Below are 20567 nucleotides of genomic sequence, written 5' to 3'. Positions count from 1 at the left end.
GGCGCAATGTGATCAAACATTTGAAGATATTAGGGTTAACAATTAGCTAGAGAGATGCTATTTCTACTGCTTTAAGAAGCTAGGACTATGCACATGATATAAAGATTGGAGTGAAACCTTTCAGGAGTGAAATGTGTGGGGTCCCTCAGAATGAGATTAACATTTGCTCATGGCAAGGACCTTCACATGGAGTGCTTTAATTGTGGGGGTGAGGGGAGGGGTTGTGCTGTTGCAATGTAGCCCATTCTGAATGGACAGTAAATTTTCTCCTCTTTCCACCTGCCTTAGGCATGGTCAGCAGGGTTTGCAGATTGTTAATCAATGTGACTGGCTGTGTTATCACGCGCCTTCCATGATAACCAAGTCCTGAAGTGGATTTGAACCCCAAGATAGGGATGCTACATTGTGCCCCTAAAGCTCCTTATGGAACGAAATGAGGTGAACAGCTACACACAAAGCATGGTCGAACTTTGGAATTCCCTTCTGTAAACAGCAAGTGATGTTAGATACAATAGTTAATTTTAAACTGAGATGGATTGATTTTTGTCAACCAGCACTATTAAACGAACGGTAGGTAAAGGACATATAGAATTAGGGCATGGTTCAGTCAAGTTCTCATTGAATAAGGATAAATGGGCTGTTCCTGTTCCTCTGTGCATACACAGACAGAAATAGACAACACAGTGTAGGCAGTGGTTGAGAAGAAAACCAGAACTGTTGTTCTGGGCATATTTGTTCAAATCCCACCCCAGCAGATGGTGAAATTTGAATTCAATAAAATGTGGAATTAAGACCTAGCCTAATGGCTACCACAGTTGATAATACCTTTACTGTTGGAAAATGCCATCTGGCTGGCACATGCCCTTCAGGGAACAAGATCTGCCACCTTTACCTGGTCTGACCTACAGACCAAAACAGTGTGGTTGACTCTGAACCAATTAGATGCTGGTAATAAGCAATGCCTACAACCCACGAATGAATAAAATAAATGAAAACACACATCAAAAATATCTCCACACACACATTCACAAATGTTATGCACAATATAAATACCAAAAACACACACGTAAACGATAAATGTTAAGTACTCCGTGAGACTTTCCAACAATTCCCTATTTAAATTCAGTTGACTGACTCCTACGGGTGGAGAATTCAGCGAATCTGCTCAACATTTTATGAGTGCTTCAGACCCCAAAAATATAACCACCCGTGGCCCGAGGAAGGAAAAAGCTGATCCCTTAAACACACCAAACTCGTGATGTGTGTGTAGGGGGTGCATTCTATTTCGGACCACTCTCCCACACGCGGACAGTGGGTCAAAAGTCATGTTGTGCGCAAATGACTTCCAAGCTCGTGCAATTTTCCCCGATTACGATAGATCAGGATCTAGGAATATGTTGAGCACGCTGTGCAGTCGTGTCATTCTATTGTTGTCTGGGGCGGAGAGATGAATTGTTGGCTGCTCCTGTGGTTTACGGCACTGTCCTGCCTTGGTAAAAGCGGCAGTGATGATACAAACACCGGATTCACAGTCTGTCAGAAGGTAGGCATTATAAGCCATCACTCCGTTTCAATTAAATGCATGATTTTTTAAAAAATGTAGTTTAAATTGGAAGGGCACGATTAAGACTGCATATATTTTTCTTTCATTGAAATCAGTCATTTTTATATACACTTGTACATTTTACTTTTTTAAATTCCGAGCTAATATTCACTGCAGCTTTTATGAAAGGAATGTAAAGGTGTACGGACTGATTGAAGAATTTTTTTTGAGAAAATCAGAACATTTTAATTCATATCTCACACTAAGAGTGAGAGATGTGATGCAATCACTTTTGAACAAATTAGATTAATATATTTGACCGATAGTTTGGGCTTCCTTTTTGCTTATTTTGGTTACTTGGGTCAGGGTAGAAATTTCAGAATTTTCATAGTTCAGAGGTTTGATCTGCGGTTAGACGTTTCCATCAGCGAGAGTCAGTCTGTGCAAGCAGCAGTGTTACTAACAGTTGCATAAGGCCAGTTAGATCGGGTGAACTTGCTGGCTTATCACTTATTAGTTAGACTCTGGTCGTGATGATTTGTTATCGTGTTCTTCGTGTGAAAATTTGTTGTGCAACTTCAAATTAAAAGTGGAGGTAGAATTAAATTTGAAATTCTAAGATTTGAATCATATCCGCTATTTTAAAGTAATCAATTTAACATTTGATCTGTTTGTTTGTCGTATTTTCACAGTCTCCCATTGAAGTAATGAGGGGATTTATAGTCTAATAGACCACTACTCATTCCACAGCCATTAGCATCCTTAGAGCAGCAGAATAGCTAATCATATACATGTATAGCAAAGGGACCCCATACCAAATAAGGTGAGCAGAGCCATGCAAATAAATCAGTCCTGAGTGCACTGCAGGATCTCAGGTTAGATTAGATTCCCTACAGTGTGGAAACAGGCCCTTCGGCCCAACAAGTCCACACTGTCCCTTCAAGCATCCCACCAAGAATCATCCCCCTATAACCCACACACCCCTGAACACTATGGGCAATTTAGCATGGCCAATCCACCTAGCCTGCACATCTTTGGACTGTGGGAGGAAACCGGAACATCCGGAGGAAACCCACGCAGACACGGGGAGAATATGCAAACTCCACACAGACAGTCGCCTGAGGCGGGAATCGAACCTGGGTCCTTGGCACTGTGAGGCTGCAGTGCTAACCACGGAGCCACCTTGTCGCCCTCAAGGTTTAAGATTCTGAACTCTGGGTTCAACTCCCTTGAATTGTCAGGGAGTTTGAGTATTACACGTGGTGTACATGGACTTCAGTAAAGCCTTTGATAAGGTTCCACATGGTAGGCTATTGGAGAAAATACAGAGGCACGGGATTGAGGGAGATTTAGCAGTTTGGATTAGAAACTGGCTTTCTGTAAGAAGGCAACGAGTGGTGGTTGACGGAAAATATTCAGCCTGGAGTCAGGTCACTAGTGGTGTGCCTCAAGGATCTGTTTTGGGACCACTGCTGTTTGTCATTTTTATAAATGACTTGGACACAGGCATAGGCGGATGGGTTAGTAAGTTTGCAGATGACACTAAAGTTGGTGGAGTGGTGGGCAGTGTGGAAGAATGTTGCAGGTTGCAGGGAGACTTGGATAAACTGCAGAATTGTGTTGAAAGGTGGCCAATGGAGTTCAATGTGGATAAATGTGAGGTGATTCACTTTGGGAGGAATAAGAGGAAGGCAGAATATTGGGTCACTGGGAAGATTCTTGGTAGTGTGGATGTGCAGAGGGATCTTTGTGTCCATGTACATAGATCCCTGAAAGTTGCCACCCAGATTGATAGTGCTGTTAAGAAGGCTTACGGTGTGTTAGGTTTTATTGGTAGAGGGATTGAATACCGGAGCCGTGATGTCAGGCTGCAACTGTACAAAACGCTAGTGCGGCCTCATTTGGAATATTGCGTGCAGTTCTGGTCGCCCCATTACAGGAAAGATGTGGAAGCATTGGAACAGGTGTAGAGCAGATTTACCAGAATGCTGCCTGGTCTGGAGCGCAGGGCCTATAAAGGAAGGCTGACGGACTTGGGTCTGTTCTTGTTGGAGAGAAGAAGGCTAAGAGGGGATTTAATAGAGACATACAAGATGGTGATCAAATGTTAAATTGATTACTTTTAGATAGTGTGGACAGTGAGAGTCTTTGTCCGAGGATGATGACATCAGCTTGTACAAGGGAGCATAGCTACAAATTGAGGGGTGATAGATTTAAGACAGATGTCAGAGGCAGGTTTTTTACTCCGAGAGTGGTAAGGGCGTGGAATGCCCTGCCTGCCAATGTAGTTAACTCAGCCATATTAGGGGCATTTAAACAGTCCTTGGATAAGCATATGGATGATGATGGGATAGTGTAGGGGGAGGGGCTTAGATTCATTCACAGGTCGGCGCAACATCGAGGGCCGAAGGGCCTGTTCTGCGCTGTATTGTTCTACGTTCTATGTTCTCTGTATACTCTGCAACTCAATGGCAGAGATGCTGTCCCTAACCCAAAGGTTAATTTCAAATAAACAGATTCACAACACTATTAAAATCATGGAAGAAGACATTTAATGATTCTAACAATTGTTTGTTAAATTGGATTATCTTGTTTGTGTCAGCCATGTATAATAGACTAAAAAGAATTGTCCCCATAATTAAAAATGTAATTATTTTCCACAACATTATAATACCTTTATAACTTTATAAAAGAGTTGTTGGAGTGCAGGTTCATGGTTCCTTGAAAGCGGAGTCCCAGGTAGACAGGATAGTGAAGAAGACGTTTGGTACACTTGCCTTTATTGGTCAGTGCACTGAGTATAGGAGTTGGGCGATCGTGTTACGGCTGTACAGTGAATTGGTTAGGCCACGTTTCGAATACTGCATTCAATTCTGGTCTCTTTGCTATAGGAAGGATGTCATTAAACTTGAAAGGGTTCAGAAAAGATTTACAAGGATATTGCCAGGGTTTACAGGGGCAGACTGAATAGTTTGGGGTTATTTTTCACAGAGCATTTGAGGCTGAGGGGTGACCTTATAGAGGTTTATGAAATCATGAGGGGCATGGATAGGGTGAATAGCCAAAGTCTTTTCCCTGGGGTAGAGGAGGCCTAAAATAGATGGCATAAGTTTGAGGTGAGAGGGGAAAGATTTAAAAGGGACCTAAGGGGAAACTTTTTCTTGCAGAGGGTGGTGTATGTATGGAATGAGATGTCAAAGGAAGTGATGGAGACTGGTACAATTACATTATTTAAAAAGCATCTGGATTGATATATGTACAGGAAGGGTTTAGAGGGATATGGCCCAAATGCTGGCAAATGGAACAAGATTTATATGGAAAATCTGGTCAGCATGGACGAGTTGGACCAAAGTGTGTGTTTCCATGCTGTACTATGACTCAATGACTGTCATTGCAGAAATCACCAATTTGCATTGTTATGATAGATAGAATGATAGAATCCCTACAGTGTGGAAACAGGCACTTTGGCCCAACAAGTCCACAACGACTCTTAGAGCATTCCACCCAGACCCATCTCCCTAAACTACACATCCCTGAGCACTATGGGCAATTTAGCATGGCCAATCCACCTACCCTGCACATTTTTAAGGTCCTGGGGAGTGTTGCTGAACAAGGAGACATTGGAGTGCGTGTTCATTGTTACTTGAAAGTGAAGTTGTAGGTAGACAGGATAGTGACAAATGACTTGGTATGCTTGCCTTTATTGGTCGGTGCATGGAGTATAGAAATTTGGAGGTCATGTTGCGGCTGTACAGATATTGATTTGCCCGCATCTGAAATTCTGTGCGCAATTCTGGTCTCCCTGCTATAGGAAGATGTTTTGAAATTTGAAAGGATTCAGAAAAGATTTACATGGATGTTATCAGGGTTGAAGGGTTTGAGCTATACGGTGGGGCTGAATAAGCTGGCGCTATTTTCCCTGGACTGTTGGAGGCTGAGAGATGATCTTATACAGGTCTGTAAAGTCATGAAGGATGTAGATCGAATGAATAACAAGGTCTTTTTCCTGGGGTGGGGGCGTCCGAAAATAGAGGGCATAGGTTTTAAGGTGAGAGGAAAAAGATTTAATAGGGATTAAAGGGGCAACTTTTTCATGCAGAGGGTGTGCGTTTACAGACTGAGCTGCCAACGGAAGTGTTGGGGGCCGGTACAATTGCAACCTTTAAAAGGCATCTGGATGGGTCTGTGAATAGGAAGGGTTTAGAGCGATTTGGGCCAAATGCTGGCAAATGGGATGAGGCGTATTTAGCATATTGGGTTAGCATGGGCAACTTGGACCAAAGGGTCTGTTTCCATCTCTATTACTCTAGGACTCTTAAGTTGTGAGGTCCCATTTTGGAGAAAAGATGTCAAATCTTCCCCTCTATAATGTTTAGAAATATAAGGCATTTACTTACTGCTAGCAATTTGTGAAAATGCTGAAAAATATTAGCTGACTTTTGTATTTGTGCATAATAAACACAGTGGTTTTAAACTGGTATTAAACTGTTTAAACTGCTTATGAGAGAAAAGGAATATTTATTGCTTTTAATCTTATTTGGCAGAAAGACCATGTTGTGTCCTGTCAATATCAAAACCTTTCCAAAGTGCCTGATCTTCCAATGCTGGAGACTGAAACAATAGATTTATCCCATAATTCAATCAAAGCATTGACAGAAGAATCACTGCTAAATTTCACTTCACTGCAACACCTGGATGTCTCCTACAATCAACTGAAGACTATAATGTCAGGGGCTCTGGTGCATTTGACTAACCTGAGAATGCTCTTTTTGGCAAACAATCATCTAGGCCAAAGTTTTTCATCCGGTCTTGAAACCTTTAGCCAATTGAAGAAACTCAAAGTGCTAAATCTGTCTGAGAATTTTTTGGACAGTGACACGGTGTCTCAACATCTGAAGAATCTGTCTTCACTGGAAAAAATACATCTGTCAGGGAACCTATTGATGAAACTGACCCCTGATATGTTCTGTGGGATGCAACTTTTGAAATATATTTTCCTTGAAAATAACTATATTACAGAAATAACTGTAGGGTCTTTTGAGTGTTTGGCAAACTTGGTTGAGTTGAACTTGGCCATGAATTCACTTTCTTGCATTTCGAATTTTCATCTTCCTAAGCTCCAAGTCTTGAACCTAAGCAGAAATGGCATTGAATTCTTCATGACAGATGAGAACGAGGATGAACATCATCTTCAAGTGCTTGATCTGAGCCACAACAGGTTGTCTCATTTCCCATTTCTTCCAAAATTACATCAACTAAAACATTTGAATTTGTCGAGTAATTTAATGGCCAGTGTAACACCTGGTCTGCTGAACAACTCTGCCGAGTTGGGTGCAAGAAACCGATATAAAGAATTTAGGGTGTTAAATAAGACATCCAAACATAGTGCCCATGTAAATTTATCAGAAGTAATATCTTTGGATTTAAGCAACAATATACTGCTGGATATATCACATGGCTTTCTGAGTAAATTTGATTCTCTCCAACTCTTGAACCTCAGTAGAAATTGTTTTCAGAATTTTACTATAGAAGATGGTGATGAACTCAATTTTCTGTCTTCTCTAGACTTGAGTGGCAATAAACTGGACAATATATCTGTGCTGGGAGGTAATCAACAACTCCTTTCCTTAAGGTACCTGCTCTTACAAAATAATTCCATTCAGTTATTGCCCTCCCAGCTTTTTAAAGCCCTGCCTAAAATTGAAAAAATCAATCTTGCTAACAATAATGTAAAAATTTGTAATGTGGCAGACAAAAGCATAGGATATGGTGGCCAAATCCACAGGACCCACAATAATAACAACTGTGTATCTTTTTCTGGACTCCCTACTCTTAAATACCTCAACCTCAATGGAAATAACATTACACAGCTCGCACCTTACACATTCTATCAGACCCCCCTGGTACACTTGGATGTTTCAAGAAACAACCATCTAGAAGTGCCAGATCAGGCTTTGACAGGCTTGGAACAATCATTACAATACCTCTCTTTAAGCTGGAATTTGATGCAATACACCAAAGTGACTCTGCCTTGTTTGAGTCACCTTAGAGATTTGGATTTGTCACATAATCAGTTTGAATTTCTCCCTTATGGTGTTGGATGTTCTCCATTGCAACACCTTGATATTCGGGGCAACAGTTTCTATGCTCTTCAAGATTTAATAACAAGAAACATGTCCCAAACTCTTAAAACACTGTACTTAAGTGGAAACTATTTTAATTGCTGTGCATTGATTTGGCTGGATGTACTGAATAGTGCCAGTGTTGAAATCCCAGATATGGGCGACACCCAGTGTTTTTACTCAAACCATAATGATTCTTCAACAGTCCAATTATTAAGTGATCACGAAGGGAAATGTTATACAGAAAGCATCACAAAAGTCAATCCCCTTGTACTTCTAATATTCGCACTTGCCTTTCTAATAGTTATTGGATCTGTGATAACATTAATTGCTGGAGAGTGCTGTAGGTTGTGCTTGGATCCTGGGGATGATGGTTTTGAGGCTGACACTGTTCCAGTGAAAACAAACAGTGAACAGCGGCTGGAAGGGCTATCTCTAAGTGTTATTAAAATAGAAATGTAAAACAGGAGAAGACATTGCTGAACTGTACCATGGAATAGAAAGACCCCAAAGCTTCAAACTCAACTTCAGCCCTTTGGGCTCCTGTTGGATAGTTAACTAAGTGTCAGGTACAATACCAAGTGAAGCCAAACTCCTAAAACAAAAAGACTTTAATTTTAGGCTGTGCAACCATCCTTCGTTCAGTGACATTTAAGCGACTGCTGGGCATGCACATGGACAGCAGTGAATTGAGGGGAATGTAGGTTAGGTTATTTTATTTTTGGATTAGGATTATTCCGCGGCACAACATCGTGGGCTGAAGGGCCTGTACTGTGCTGTATTTTTCTATGTTCCATGTCTCAAGACCTAGGATATTTGATAATAAATAAAGGCTTTCTGACTTTTTTTGTTTGGAGATATTTATAATTTGTGGAAATTCATGCCCACTAAATGTATCTAGTGGTGCAGCTCTGAATCACATGCATTGTCAGTGTTGAGTTAACCTATCTCAGCTGAGGTAGCAGATCTAGCTTCCAGGAGCTTGAGACAGGGAATAATTTGGCAGGGATTCTTTCTTTTTAATGGCTAGTCCTGTTGCGCCACTCGAATAGAGGCAAAATATTTCAGTTCTGGAAATCTGAAGCAAAGACAGAGAATGGTGGAGAAACTCAGCGGGTATGGCAGCAGCTATGGAGACAGCAATAGTGTTAATGTTTTGAATTTATTATGACTCTTCTTCAGAACTGCTGAGTTTATCCACCATTCTCTATGCTTGTTCCTGTTTTGCCGCTGTGCACTATTCCTGCAATCGAATTGCCCTCCAGTGCTCACTTTCTGTCACAGTGGAACAAATGACATATGAGCAGAGATAAGCCAAACAGCACCTGAGTCTATTTTCCAGCATTCTGTTATATCAAGGCTGATCTGTTCCATTAACTCAAGTTTACTTAATATCCCATGGAGTCCTTACATTTTAAAAAAAAATCATCAATCTGAGTTCACCCAAGACTCATAGTCTTGCCAGATTTCCTTTTATCCGTTGAATATCAAAGCACTTCTTAATTTTACTCATGAATGGCCTAGGCCTAACATTAAGATAGATAATAAATAGCAGATTGGGGAAGGTACTGGAGAACAATCATATTCAAAAATCTGATCCTATTTGCTGATTAGGAAGCAAAGGAAACATTTGGTGAGGTGGCAGTGGATTATAATTATCGATGGTGCAATAGTTCAGCCACAGTGGACATGCCAGAACATTTGACCTGTATATTTGTAAAATGTAAGGACCCTATAATTCTACAGGACCATAGAGCAGCTCTATCATTAAAGAGAGACAACTGGCTGTGCTTTAACCTGATGATCACCACACCTCAAAGACATTTTGCATATCTTGTCTATGAAAGCAAAACACTATTCATAGCACTACTGAATTAATATTGTGCATTTGATATCACACATATAAATAAATGTAAAACAAAAACAATATTATTTAAGAATAGCTATTATTCATTGATCTAAATAAATACATATAGATTATGACAATTTTTTTCTCATAAGAAATGACTCATTCTGGTGTCATTTACAGAAACAAACTATTTAAGTAAGAGATGTGTGCAAAAATTTCTTGTCTTCTGGGAAGGTATACATTAATTCTCAAAAACAGTCCAATCAATTATTGCTATTTGTTTCTTTTAAAGATACAATTTAGATTTTATTTTGTATCAGGCAATGTATTATTTGACTTTAACATTGGAAATTCTATTTTTATTTCAGACTCTCAACATTTATAAATATTTGTTCATATTTATTCAACTTTATTTTGTCCATTGAAATAATAAGCAATATTTTCTTGTTGAATTCTTTTGCAAAATGACATAAAATGGCTACAGATATGAATGATTTGTTATTTGCTTTATCAATTGCTTAAGTTCCCATAAAGGTCAGGTACTACTTACATACTGCTAAAATCAGATGTTTACTACAATAAAAAAAAACAAAGATCTGCAGGTGCTGGAGATCAGAATTTGCTGGATAAACTGAGCAGGTCTGGCAGCATCTGTGGAGAGTGGTCCTTCTTCATAAGGGCCTTTCGGATGATTGGATCTGAAACATTAACTCTGCTTTCTCTCCACAGGTGCTTCCAGACCAACTGAAATTTTCCAGCAACTTTTGCGTATATTACTGTAATAACTCCAGGAATTGCAAAATGGTAACGTTACTAGAAATACACTGACCTGGACTAATATACAGTCCTGCAGTGCAAACCATACTAAGGCAGGAAATGTAAATTTAATTGATTAATAAATCAAATGATATATTATCAGATTGATTTGAAAATGGGTCTAGTTCACAAGTATCTTTTGAAGCAGGAAATCTGCCACCCTCACCCTGCGTGGGCTACATTGACTCATACAGCCATAGAGCTATGCAACTAGGAAACAGATACTTTGGTCCAACTCGTCCATGCTTACCAGATATCCTCAATAAATCTAGTCCCATTTGCCAGAATTTGGCACATATCCCTCTAAACCCTTCCTATTCATTTACTCATCTAGATGCCTTTTAAATGTTGTAATTGTACCAGCATTCATCACTTCCTCTGGCAGCTTATTTCATACATGGACGACCCTCTGCATGAAAAGGTTGCCCCTTAAGTCCCTTTTAAATCTTTCCCCTCTCACCATAAACCTATCCCCTCTAGTTTTGGACTCCCCCACCCTGGGAAAAAGACCTTGTCTATTTACCCTATCCATGCCCCTCATGATTTTATAAACCCCTACAAGGTCACCCCTCAGCCTCAAATGCTCCAGGGAAAAAGCGCCAGCGTATTCAACCTCTGCCTATGGGTCAAACCCTCCAAGCTTGGCAACATCCTTGTAAATCTTTTCTGGACCCTTTCAAGTTTGACGACATCCTTCCTATAGCAGGGAGAGCAGAATTGCACGCAAAATTCCAGATGTGACCTAACCAATGTCCAGCACAGCCACAATATGACCTCTCAACTTACTTATTCAATGCACTGACCAATAAAGGCAATCATACCAAATGCCTTCTCCATTATCCTGTCTACCTTTGACTCCACTTTCAAGGAACTATGAACCTGTATTCCAAGATAATAAAATGTGAGGCTGGATGAACACAGCAGGCCCAGCAGCATTTCAGGAGTACAAAAGCTGACGTTTCGGGCCTAGACCGTCCATCAGAGAGGGGGATGGGGTGAGGGTTCTGGAATAAATAGGGAGAGAGGGGGAGGCGGACCGAAGGTGGAGAGAAAAGAAGATAGGTGGAGAGGAGAGTATAGGTGGGGAGGTAGGGAGGGGATAGGTCAGTCCAGGGAAGACGGACAGGTCAAGGAGGTGGGATGAGGTTAGTAGGTAGGAGATGGAGGTGCGGTTTGGGGTGGGAGGAAGGGATGGGTGAGAGGAAGAACAGGTTAGGGAGGCAGAGACAGGTTAGACTGGTTTTGGGATGCAGTGGGGGGAGGGGACGAACTGGGCTGGTTTTGGGATGCGGTGGGGGAAGGGGAGATTTTGAAGCTGGTGAAGTCCACATTGATACCATTGGGCTGCAGGGTTCCCAAGCGGAATATGAGGTGCTGTTCCTGCAACCTTCGGATGGCATCATTGTGGCACTGCAGGAGGCCCATGATAGACATGTCATCTAAAGAATGGGAGGGGGAGTGGAAATGGTTTGTGACTGGGAGGTGCAGTTGTTTATTGCGCACTGAGCGGAGGTGTTCTGCAAAGCAGTCCCCAAGCCTCCGCTTGGTTTCCCCAATGTAGAGGAAGCCACACCGGGTACAGTGGATGCAGTATACCACATTGGCAGATGTGCACGTGAACCTCTGCTTAATGTGGAAAGTCATCTTGGGGCCTGGGATAGGGGTGAGGGAGGAGGTGTGGGGGCAAGTGTAGCATTTCCTGCGGTTGCAGGGGAAGGTGCCGGGTGTGATGGGGTTGGAGGGCAGTGTGGAGCAAACAAGGGAGTGACGGAGAGAGTGGTCTCTCCGAAAAGCAGACAGGGGTGGGGATGGGAAAATGTCTTGGGTGGTGGGGTCGAATTGTAGATGGCGGAAGTGTCGGAGGATGATGCGTTGTATCCGGAGGTTGGTGGGGTGGTGTGTGAGAACGAGGGGGATCCTCTTTGGGCGGTTGTGGCGGGGGCAGGGTGTGAGGGATGTGTTGCGGGAAATGCGGGAGACGTGTCAAGGGCGTTCTCGACCACTGTGGGGGGAAAGTTGCGGTCCTTGAAGAACTTGGACATCTGGGATGTGCGGGAGTGGAATGCCTCATCGTGGGAGCAGATGCGGCGGAGGCGGAGGAATTGGGAATAGGGGATGGAATTTTTTCAGGAGGGTGGGTGGGAGGAGGTGTATTCTAGGTAGCTGTGGGAGCCGGTGGGTTTGAAATGGACATCAGTAACAAGCTGGTTGCCTGAGATGGATACTGAGAGATCCAGGAAGGTGAGGGATGTGCTGGAGATGGCCCAGGTGAACTGAAGGTTGGGGTGGAAGGTGTTGGTGAATTGGATGAACTGTTCGAGCTCCTCTGGGGAGCAAGAGGCGGCTCCGATACAGTCATCAATGTAACTCTGGACCAACCTGTATTCCAAGGTCACTTTGTTCAGCAACACACCCCAGGACCTTACCATTAAGTGTATAAGTTCTGCCTTGATTTCTTTCCAAAATGCAACACCTCACTTTTATCTAAATTAAACTCCATCTGCTACTCCTTGGCCCACTGGCCCATCTGATCAAGATCCTGTTATACTCTGAGGTAATCTTCTTTGCTGTTCACTACACCTCCAATTTTGGTGTCACCTGCAAGCTATGAACCATATGTCCCATGCTCACATCCAAAATCATTTATATTAATTTACATACATGGCATCTAGTCTACAACATGGTATTGATTCTTAATTTGTCAGTGAAATGTCCTGGAAAGCTGACTACCTCAAATACTTTCAGAAAGTTTAAATATAAATAAAACCGTACAAATCACTGTGTATCACCTAGACACTTGTCCCTACAAAAGCCCGACCTGCCCAGTGATATCTGTAAGTGCACAGCTTGGAAAGCTGTGTCACAGACAGGAAAAGTAACAGTGGGACATAGTTATTCTCAACAAAGAATTCATTGCATCTAATGTCCCAAACGCATCCATATCCCCTCCTGAGTATGTTCTCCCCCACAATTATCAGTTGACTACACAGTGATATAGAATCACTATATGGATGTAAGGGTCCTTAACGTTGATGCTGGACCTCATACAATATCATGACACCAACTCAAGTATGGACAAGGGAACCTCCTGTTAATTAGTATCTCTCTCCCTCAGCTGATAAATCAATACTTCATTATGTCGAGAATCATTTGGAATGAGGGTACAGCATGCACTCTGAGGGAGGAAAGAAGTGTACATTGCCAAGAGTGACTTGGATACAAGGCAGTGGCTCAGCACAATGGCTCGCTGGTCAGCACTGTCACCTTGCAGCAACAGGCACCTTGGTATGATTCCAGCCTCCAGCAACTGTCTCAGTGGAGTTTAAACATTCTCCCCGTGTCTGCATGGGTTTCCTCCAGGTGCTACAATTCCATCCCATTGTCCAAAGATGTGCAGGCTAGGGTGTTGGCCCGGGGAAATGCAGGGTTACACAGATAGTGTAACGGGTTGGGGTTGCCTGCTGTTCGGAGGATTGCTGTGGACTCAATGGGCTGATTGACCTGCTTCCTCATTGATTGAGCTGGCTGAGTCCTGACTTTAGTGTCTGCCAGGCTAGGCCCATGGCAGGTGATAAGGGAAGCAGCAAGGGAGGAAAATCCTGCGATATCTTGCCCTCACCATTCTAGTAATTGCAAATGTATCTGTCAGTTCTAGTATGAGTGACCACTGCACAATCATTATGTTGTTTACAATAAGGATGTTCTCCATCGTGCTGTGTGATACTTTCTGCATGCTAATCAGGATAGATTCAGAACAGATCTACTAACTCCAAACTGGGTTACAATATTGCAATGTGGTCTATCAGCAGCCACAGAATTCTAAACAAACATTATCAGTAACCTCCACCTAGAATGTGTCTCACTCTATCATTACATTGATCCAGGGTACCAACTTCACAAAGGCTGGAGAAGAGCAATTTATGGCTAGTAGCAGGAATGCCTAAAAATTAAGTCACAACCTGGTGAAGCTGCAATATAGGACTACATCCATGTTAAACTGCAGAAACAGTATGTTAAAAGTGGACCCAACTGATCCCTGAGGTAATGGATCAGAACAAACCTCAGCCATCCTGCCTCATTTAGCGGTGACTGTTGTTGGACAATCAAGAACTAACTACAAGGGGAGTTTCCACAAACATCTCCTTCCTCAATGAAGTGAGAGCTGACATGTCAATGCGAAAGTTAAGGATGACATATCTGCAATCATCTTCAGTCGGAAATGCTGAATGGATGAGCCACCAGGCCCACTCAGCTCCTGACCTCATCCTGCCTTGGCCCAAACATTGACCAAAGAACTGATCTTAAGGGAAAGTGAAGTAGACTGTCCTTGACATCAAGGCAACATATGACCAAGTGTGGCTTTAAGGTGTCCTAGCAAAACTGGAGTCAGTAACAATCAGAGGGAATGTTCTCTGCTGATTGGAGCCATACCTATCATAAAAGAAGATGGTTGTGGATATTGGAGATTAGTCATCTACGCTTCAGGACATTGCTGTAGGAGTTCCTCGGGGTAGTGTTCTCAGGCTAACCCTCCATTACAAGGTCAGATGTGGGGCTGTTTGCCAATGGTTTCACAGTGTTCCAAATCATTTGGAAATCCACAGGTGCTGAAGCAGTTCATGTCCCCATGCAGCAAGTCCTGGATAACATTCAGGTTCAGCCTGATAAGTGTCAAATAACATTGTAATGAAAAATCTGTCTAGCAGATTAAGTTTAAACCCTATTGAAAAATTATGTTCCTTGTTGCCCTCGGAAATTGTATTAGAAGGCCATCTATGATTTTTGTTGTACATTTTGAATATCGTCTTCAACTGCTTGTGCACTTGTTTAATGGAAAGTCTTGTGTTACAATGCTAAACCAAATAAAACATCTGAATGTTGATGTTATAAGCTGGTACTCTGGGGCAAATCTGAGCCCAACTTTGTCTTCTCCCAGGAAGAGTGGAAATGGATCTCGCTCTAGGAAGCAGGACCTTGGAATCATTTTCACATGATTTGAAACAAATAAAGCACAAAAATAATGAGCTTTGAAAATGAAATTTATATATGATATAGCTACTGTGAGAGTATATAATGTTTGTATGTGATTATATGGGATTGTGTGTTGTATGTTTTATATTTATAAAGACAATGAAACTGTTATGTCAGACAAGATTCTTTTTACACAAGATTTCTACTTGTTTAACCAGATCATTTATTAAAAACAAACTTAAGTTAATTGTGAATCAATTGGTTATTCATTAATGATGTTACATAGTTTTGGATTAGAAATTAGAGAAAAGAGTAGTAAATTTCAGGAAAATCTCCTCACTCAGAGTCATTATTCTAACAAGTAATGTTGACAAAACAGATATTGGAAAGACAATTGAATGATGCAATAACAAAGTTAGTAAAGGTTTAAATTTTGATAACCCAAATGGCATTTTTAATTTCATACCTTTGCCTGATGTTATGTATCTTGCTTATTCAAACTAAACAATTTTTGGCCGCTGAAGAACTGATCACTTCTTATGGTGACTGGCTTTCAAATGGAATGTGGCCATGAATTCTACTGTCCACATTTGTACAGGTCACATGGTCAAATAGCCTGTCTACATGTGAAGAATGACCATTTGCGTGCAGTATAAACTGTAAACTAATATGATATAGGAACCAAATTTGTGCTTTCTATAGTCCAGTGAACTTCCTTCACGTATGAGCTCCGGACAATTATTCTTGGCACACCAATCAACATCAAATCCAGCTTTGTCTTCTCCCAGGAATGGTGAAAATGGATCTCACTCAAGGAAGCGAGACATTGGAATCATTTTTACATGAGGCAGTGAGGCCTTACAGTCAAGCTCTGTTTGCAGGCCGAGAATCAAAGCCTCTGGCCTGAATGGCTTACATAACATTGATGGCATCTCTACTTCCTAGGGCATCAAGAAGCTATAACAGTTGAAATTCTTAATAGTTTTTAAAGACCAATATGAACATGAATGTATTGCCAGAGGAAATGGTAGAAGCGATATGTTAGCAAAGTTTAAGAGGCATTTAGATAGACACTTTTCGTTCTCACTAAATGACATTACATATGAATTTTAATAATCAATTTTATCTGCAACCGAGAAACACAATAGAGGAACATGCATATTTTCATTTACATAGCTTCTTTCGTGACACCCCAAAGAGTCTAGTGAAGCACCATCACTGGTATTCTAAAGGTAGGTGGAATCTGTGGGGATAGGAGTCCACAGCATAAGTGGAAATCTACTCATCTGCCCCCTTCCCAAGAATTATCCAATGGATTTGTGAATAGGATTCTGGATTCAAATACCAGGGAATACAGACCATGCGCAGGCAAAAATGCATTGTTCGTACTTGTTAAATTTATTAACTAATTTAAAGTCCTCACTTTTTTTTTGCTCACCATATTGCTTTCCTGTTGTAAGAAAAAAATGTGGCCGACTACATGGCAGCTTTGATTGTTTCAAATAATGCGCTAATTTAGGATATTCCCCAGACTCCTTAATTACTGCCATCCAATTTCCTCTTTCATAATAGGATGAAATCACCTAACAGGAACCATTCCTCTTGCTGGACCAAAGTAGTTCATTGAAACAGGCCAATTATCATTTTATGAAGTTAAGAGCAATGACAGACAGGTAAGCCACTCAATCTGTCCTGTACTATTACAACACCTGGTGTACTACCAATTATAAACGAATGGTGGTGTCTGTAAAGGAGCTGAAGTTGCATCATTGCACTCCCCTTCACTGTCCTGTCACTTGGAGAGATTCCCACTCCAGAATTTTTGACCTTTTTTAAGGGTTGATGGCTGTCCCAACCAGAGGCAAGCTTACCTCTCACCAACGGGAATTCAGTGAGTGACAATGGCTGGGAAAGACTGGTATTTGAACCTGGAATCCTATCCACGAGTCCATTGGATGATTCTTGGGAAGTGGGCAGATGAGTAGATTTCTACTTATGCTGTGGACTCCTATCCCCACAGATTCCATCTACCTTTAGAATACCAGTGATGGTGCTTCATTTGACTCTTTGGGGTCTCATGAAAGAGCCTATGTAAATGAAAATATGTGTGTTCCCCTATTGTGTTTCTTGATAGCAGATAAAATTGATTATTAAAATTCATATGTAATGTCATTTAGTGAGAAAGAACAGTTTAAACATCAATTGATTGTTTCTTTCAGTGTTACTGCATCTCTAATGCTTTCATTTCACCAGCCTATCTTTCTCCCTCCACAGCCCTTAAGCCACTCCAGCTTTTGTTTAAGGTTGTCCCACCAAAACATCATTTTTCTTTACAAAGCAATTCAACAGCAAAACTTTTTTAAAAAATGAACCGACAAAGCATTTAGGATTTCCTCTCTCTTCGAACTGGCTCTGGGTGTGCGTTGGTGGGGTCATTTCTTTACAGCTCATTATCACTCATTGACATGCTGCAATGAGTCAAAAAAAAATTCCTTTTGGTAATTTTAAGCAACAACATGAAGAAATTGTGGTTATTTGTTTCCTTGAGCCTGTGCATAGCGTATGATTACATGACCATAAATTATACATGGTGGTGTAGGAAGTTCATTATCTTGAAGAGACGGTAATGGCCCAATTCTAGAAAGTAAGGAGAAGTCAATCTCTAGGACGCTTCAACATTACATAACTTCCAAATATGGTTTTCAGTAGTTGGCAGTTAGGAGATCCCCCTTCCAGCTCATCTCTGCGTATTTGCTGTTTATCCATAAGGGTGTAAAATGTGTCATATGCTCCTCATGATAAAGTATCTCTATGTGACTCAACAGCGAGGTGACTAGCTGATAAGAGATGAAACAGGACAGTTATTTTTTCTGGTATTGACAACTTAATTTAACTGTCATTGAATGCCTAACATTGTGTGGCTGTGAGCTAATCACTTGAACGTTTGTATGTTGTAAGACAAGTCATATTTATTTTAGGATATGTGATAGCCTAGTGGTATTATTGCTGGACTTTTACTCCAGAAAGTCAACTAATGTTCCAGGGACCTGGGTGTGAATCCCATCATAGCAGCTTTGAATTCAATAAAAAAAATCTCAAATCAAGAATCTACTGATGACCATAAAACCGTTGTCGATTGTCAGAAAAACCCATTTGGTTCACCAATGTCCTTCAGAGAAGGAAATCTGCCATCCTCACCTCGGCTGGCCTACATGTGACTCCAGACCCACGGAAATGTGGTTAACTCTCAGTTGCCCCCTGAAATGGCCCAGCAAGCCATTCAGTTGCACCAATCACTACAAAGTCTCAAAGAAATAAAACTGGACAGATCACCTGGCATCAATCTAGGCGCCAGAAAAGATAATGGCAGAAACAGCTCTGCTGACTCTGCAAGGTTCTCCTTCCTAATATCTGGGTGCTAGTGCCAAAATTGGGACAGCTGTCTCATAAGCTAGCCGTACTCATGGAATTATACCTTGCAGACAATGTCGCAGACACCATTATTACAATCCCTGGATATGTCCTGTCTCAGTGGTACAGTAACTGATACAGTGGTATACAGGTGAGAGGGAGTTGCCCTGGGAGTCCTCAACATAGGTTCTAGGCCCCAAAGTGTCCCATGGCTTCAGGTTAAACATGGGCAACTGCTTACCACATACTGTTCTCCCTCAGTTGATGAATCAGTACTCCTCAATGTTGAAAAACACTTAGAGGAAGCGCTGAGGATGGCAACAGTCCGAAATGTACTCTTGGTGGGGGATTTCAATGTCCACCACCAGGAATGACTCAGCTGCAGAACTATGGATTGTGCTGGTTGGGGTCCGAAAGTACAAAGCTACCACACTGGGTCTGTGGCATGTGGTGAGGGAACCAACAAGACAGAAGAAAATACTTGACTTAATCCTTGCTAATCTGCCAGCTGTAGATGCATCTGCACATGATAGTATTGGTCAGAGTGACCATCACACAGTTCCTTGTGGAGACAAAATCCCGCCTTCATATTGAGAATACCCTCCATTGTGTTGTGTGGCACTATCACCATACTAAATGAGACAGATCTAGGAACTCAAGCCTGGCATCCATGAGGTGCTGTGGGTCATCAACAACGGCAGAGTTGCAATTCAGCACAATCTGTAACTGCATTGCCCAGCATATCCCCCACTCAGCCATTACCATCAAACCAGGGGATCAATCCTAGTTCAATGAAGAGAGCAGGAGGGCATGCGAGAAGCAGAACCAGGCATACCTGAAGATGAGGTGTCAACCTGGTGAAGTCGCCAAGCAGGACAACTTGCACACTAACAACACTAGCAGCAAGTGATAGACAGAACTAAGCGATCCCATAACCAATGGGTCAGATCTAAGCTCTGCAGTCCTCTCACATCCAGACATGAATGGTGGTGGACAATTAAACAATTCACTGGAGGAGGAAGCTACACAAATATCCCCATCCTCAACGACGGAACAGCTCAGCACATCAATACAGAAGATAAGGCTGAAGCTTTCGCAGCAATCTTCAGCCAGAAGTGTCAAGTGGACAATCCATCTCTGCCTTCTCTAGTGGTCCGCAGCATTACAGATACCAGTCTTCAGCCAATTCGATTCACTTCACATGATATTAAAAAATAGTAGGAGGTACTGGATACTGCAAACACTACCGGCCCTGACGGCATTCCGGCAATAGTACTGAAGACTTGTGCTCTGGAACTTGCCGGTCCCCTAGCCAAACTGTTCCAGTACAGTTACAAAGTTGGTATTTACCCAAAAATGTGAAAAATTGCCCAAATGTGTCCTGTACATAAAAAGCAGGACAAATCCAACCCAGCCAATTACTGCCCCATCAGTCTTCTCTCGATCATCAGCAAAGTGATGGAAGGTGCCATCAACAATGCTATCAAGCAGCACCTGCTCAGTGACACCCGGTTTGGGTTCTGCCAGGCTCATTCAGCTCCTGATCTCATTACAGCTTTGGTTCAAACATGCTCAAAAGAGCTGAATTCCAGAGGGGAGCTGAGAGTCACAGCCCTTGTTTTCAAGGCTGCATTTGACCGAGTGTGATGTCAAGGAGCCCAAGTAAAACTGGAATCAATGCGTATCAGAGACTAAACTTTCTGGTGGTTGGAGTCATATCTGACACATAGGAAGATGGTCGTGGTTGTTAGAATTCAGTCATCTCTGTTCCAGGACACATTTGCAGGAATTCCTCCTGTAATTTCCTTGGCCTAACCCTCTTCAGCTGCTTGATTAATGACCTTCCCTCTATCAT

At 41.9% G+C, this 20567-nt stretch overlaps 1 protein-coding gene across 6 annotated transcripts in view; it reads left to right on the top strand.

Annotated features, from left to right (window-relative positions):
• The first annotated feature begins 1269 nt into the window (after positions 1-1269).
• Positions 1270-20567, top strand: part of LOC125458883 (transforming growth factor beta activator LRRC33-like) — a 66176-nt gene continuing 46878 nt past the window's right edge. For 3 of the 6 annotated variants that reach the window (XR_007248918.2, XR_009446692.1, XR_007248917.2), the window contains exon 1: positions 1447-1543. Coding sequence is in view for 1 of the 6 variants with exons in the window: in XM_048544679.2 (XP_048400636.1) it covers positions 1448-1543; positions 6088-6761; positions 14215-14281 (837 nt within the window). In the remaining 5 variants the exon portion in view is untranslated. Of the gene's footprint in view, positions 1544-6087; positions 6762-7108; positions 7176-10243; positions 10414-14214; positions 15549-20567 lie in introns of those variants that run through there. The other 3 variants (XM_048544679.2, XR_007248920.1, XR_007248919.1) reach the window with 3 other exon arrangements.

This window comes from Stegostoma tigrinum, chromosome 15 (assembly GCF_030684315.1).
Source record: "Stegostoma tigrinum isolate sSteTig4 chromosome 15, sSteTig4.hap1, whole genome shotgun sequence".
Lineage (NCBI taxonomy): Eukaryota > Metazoa > Chordata > Chondrichthyes > Orectolobiformes > Stegostomatidae > Stegostoma > Stegostoma tigrinum.
This window is presented reverse-complemented; position numbering and strand designations above follow the sequence as displayed.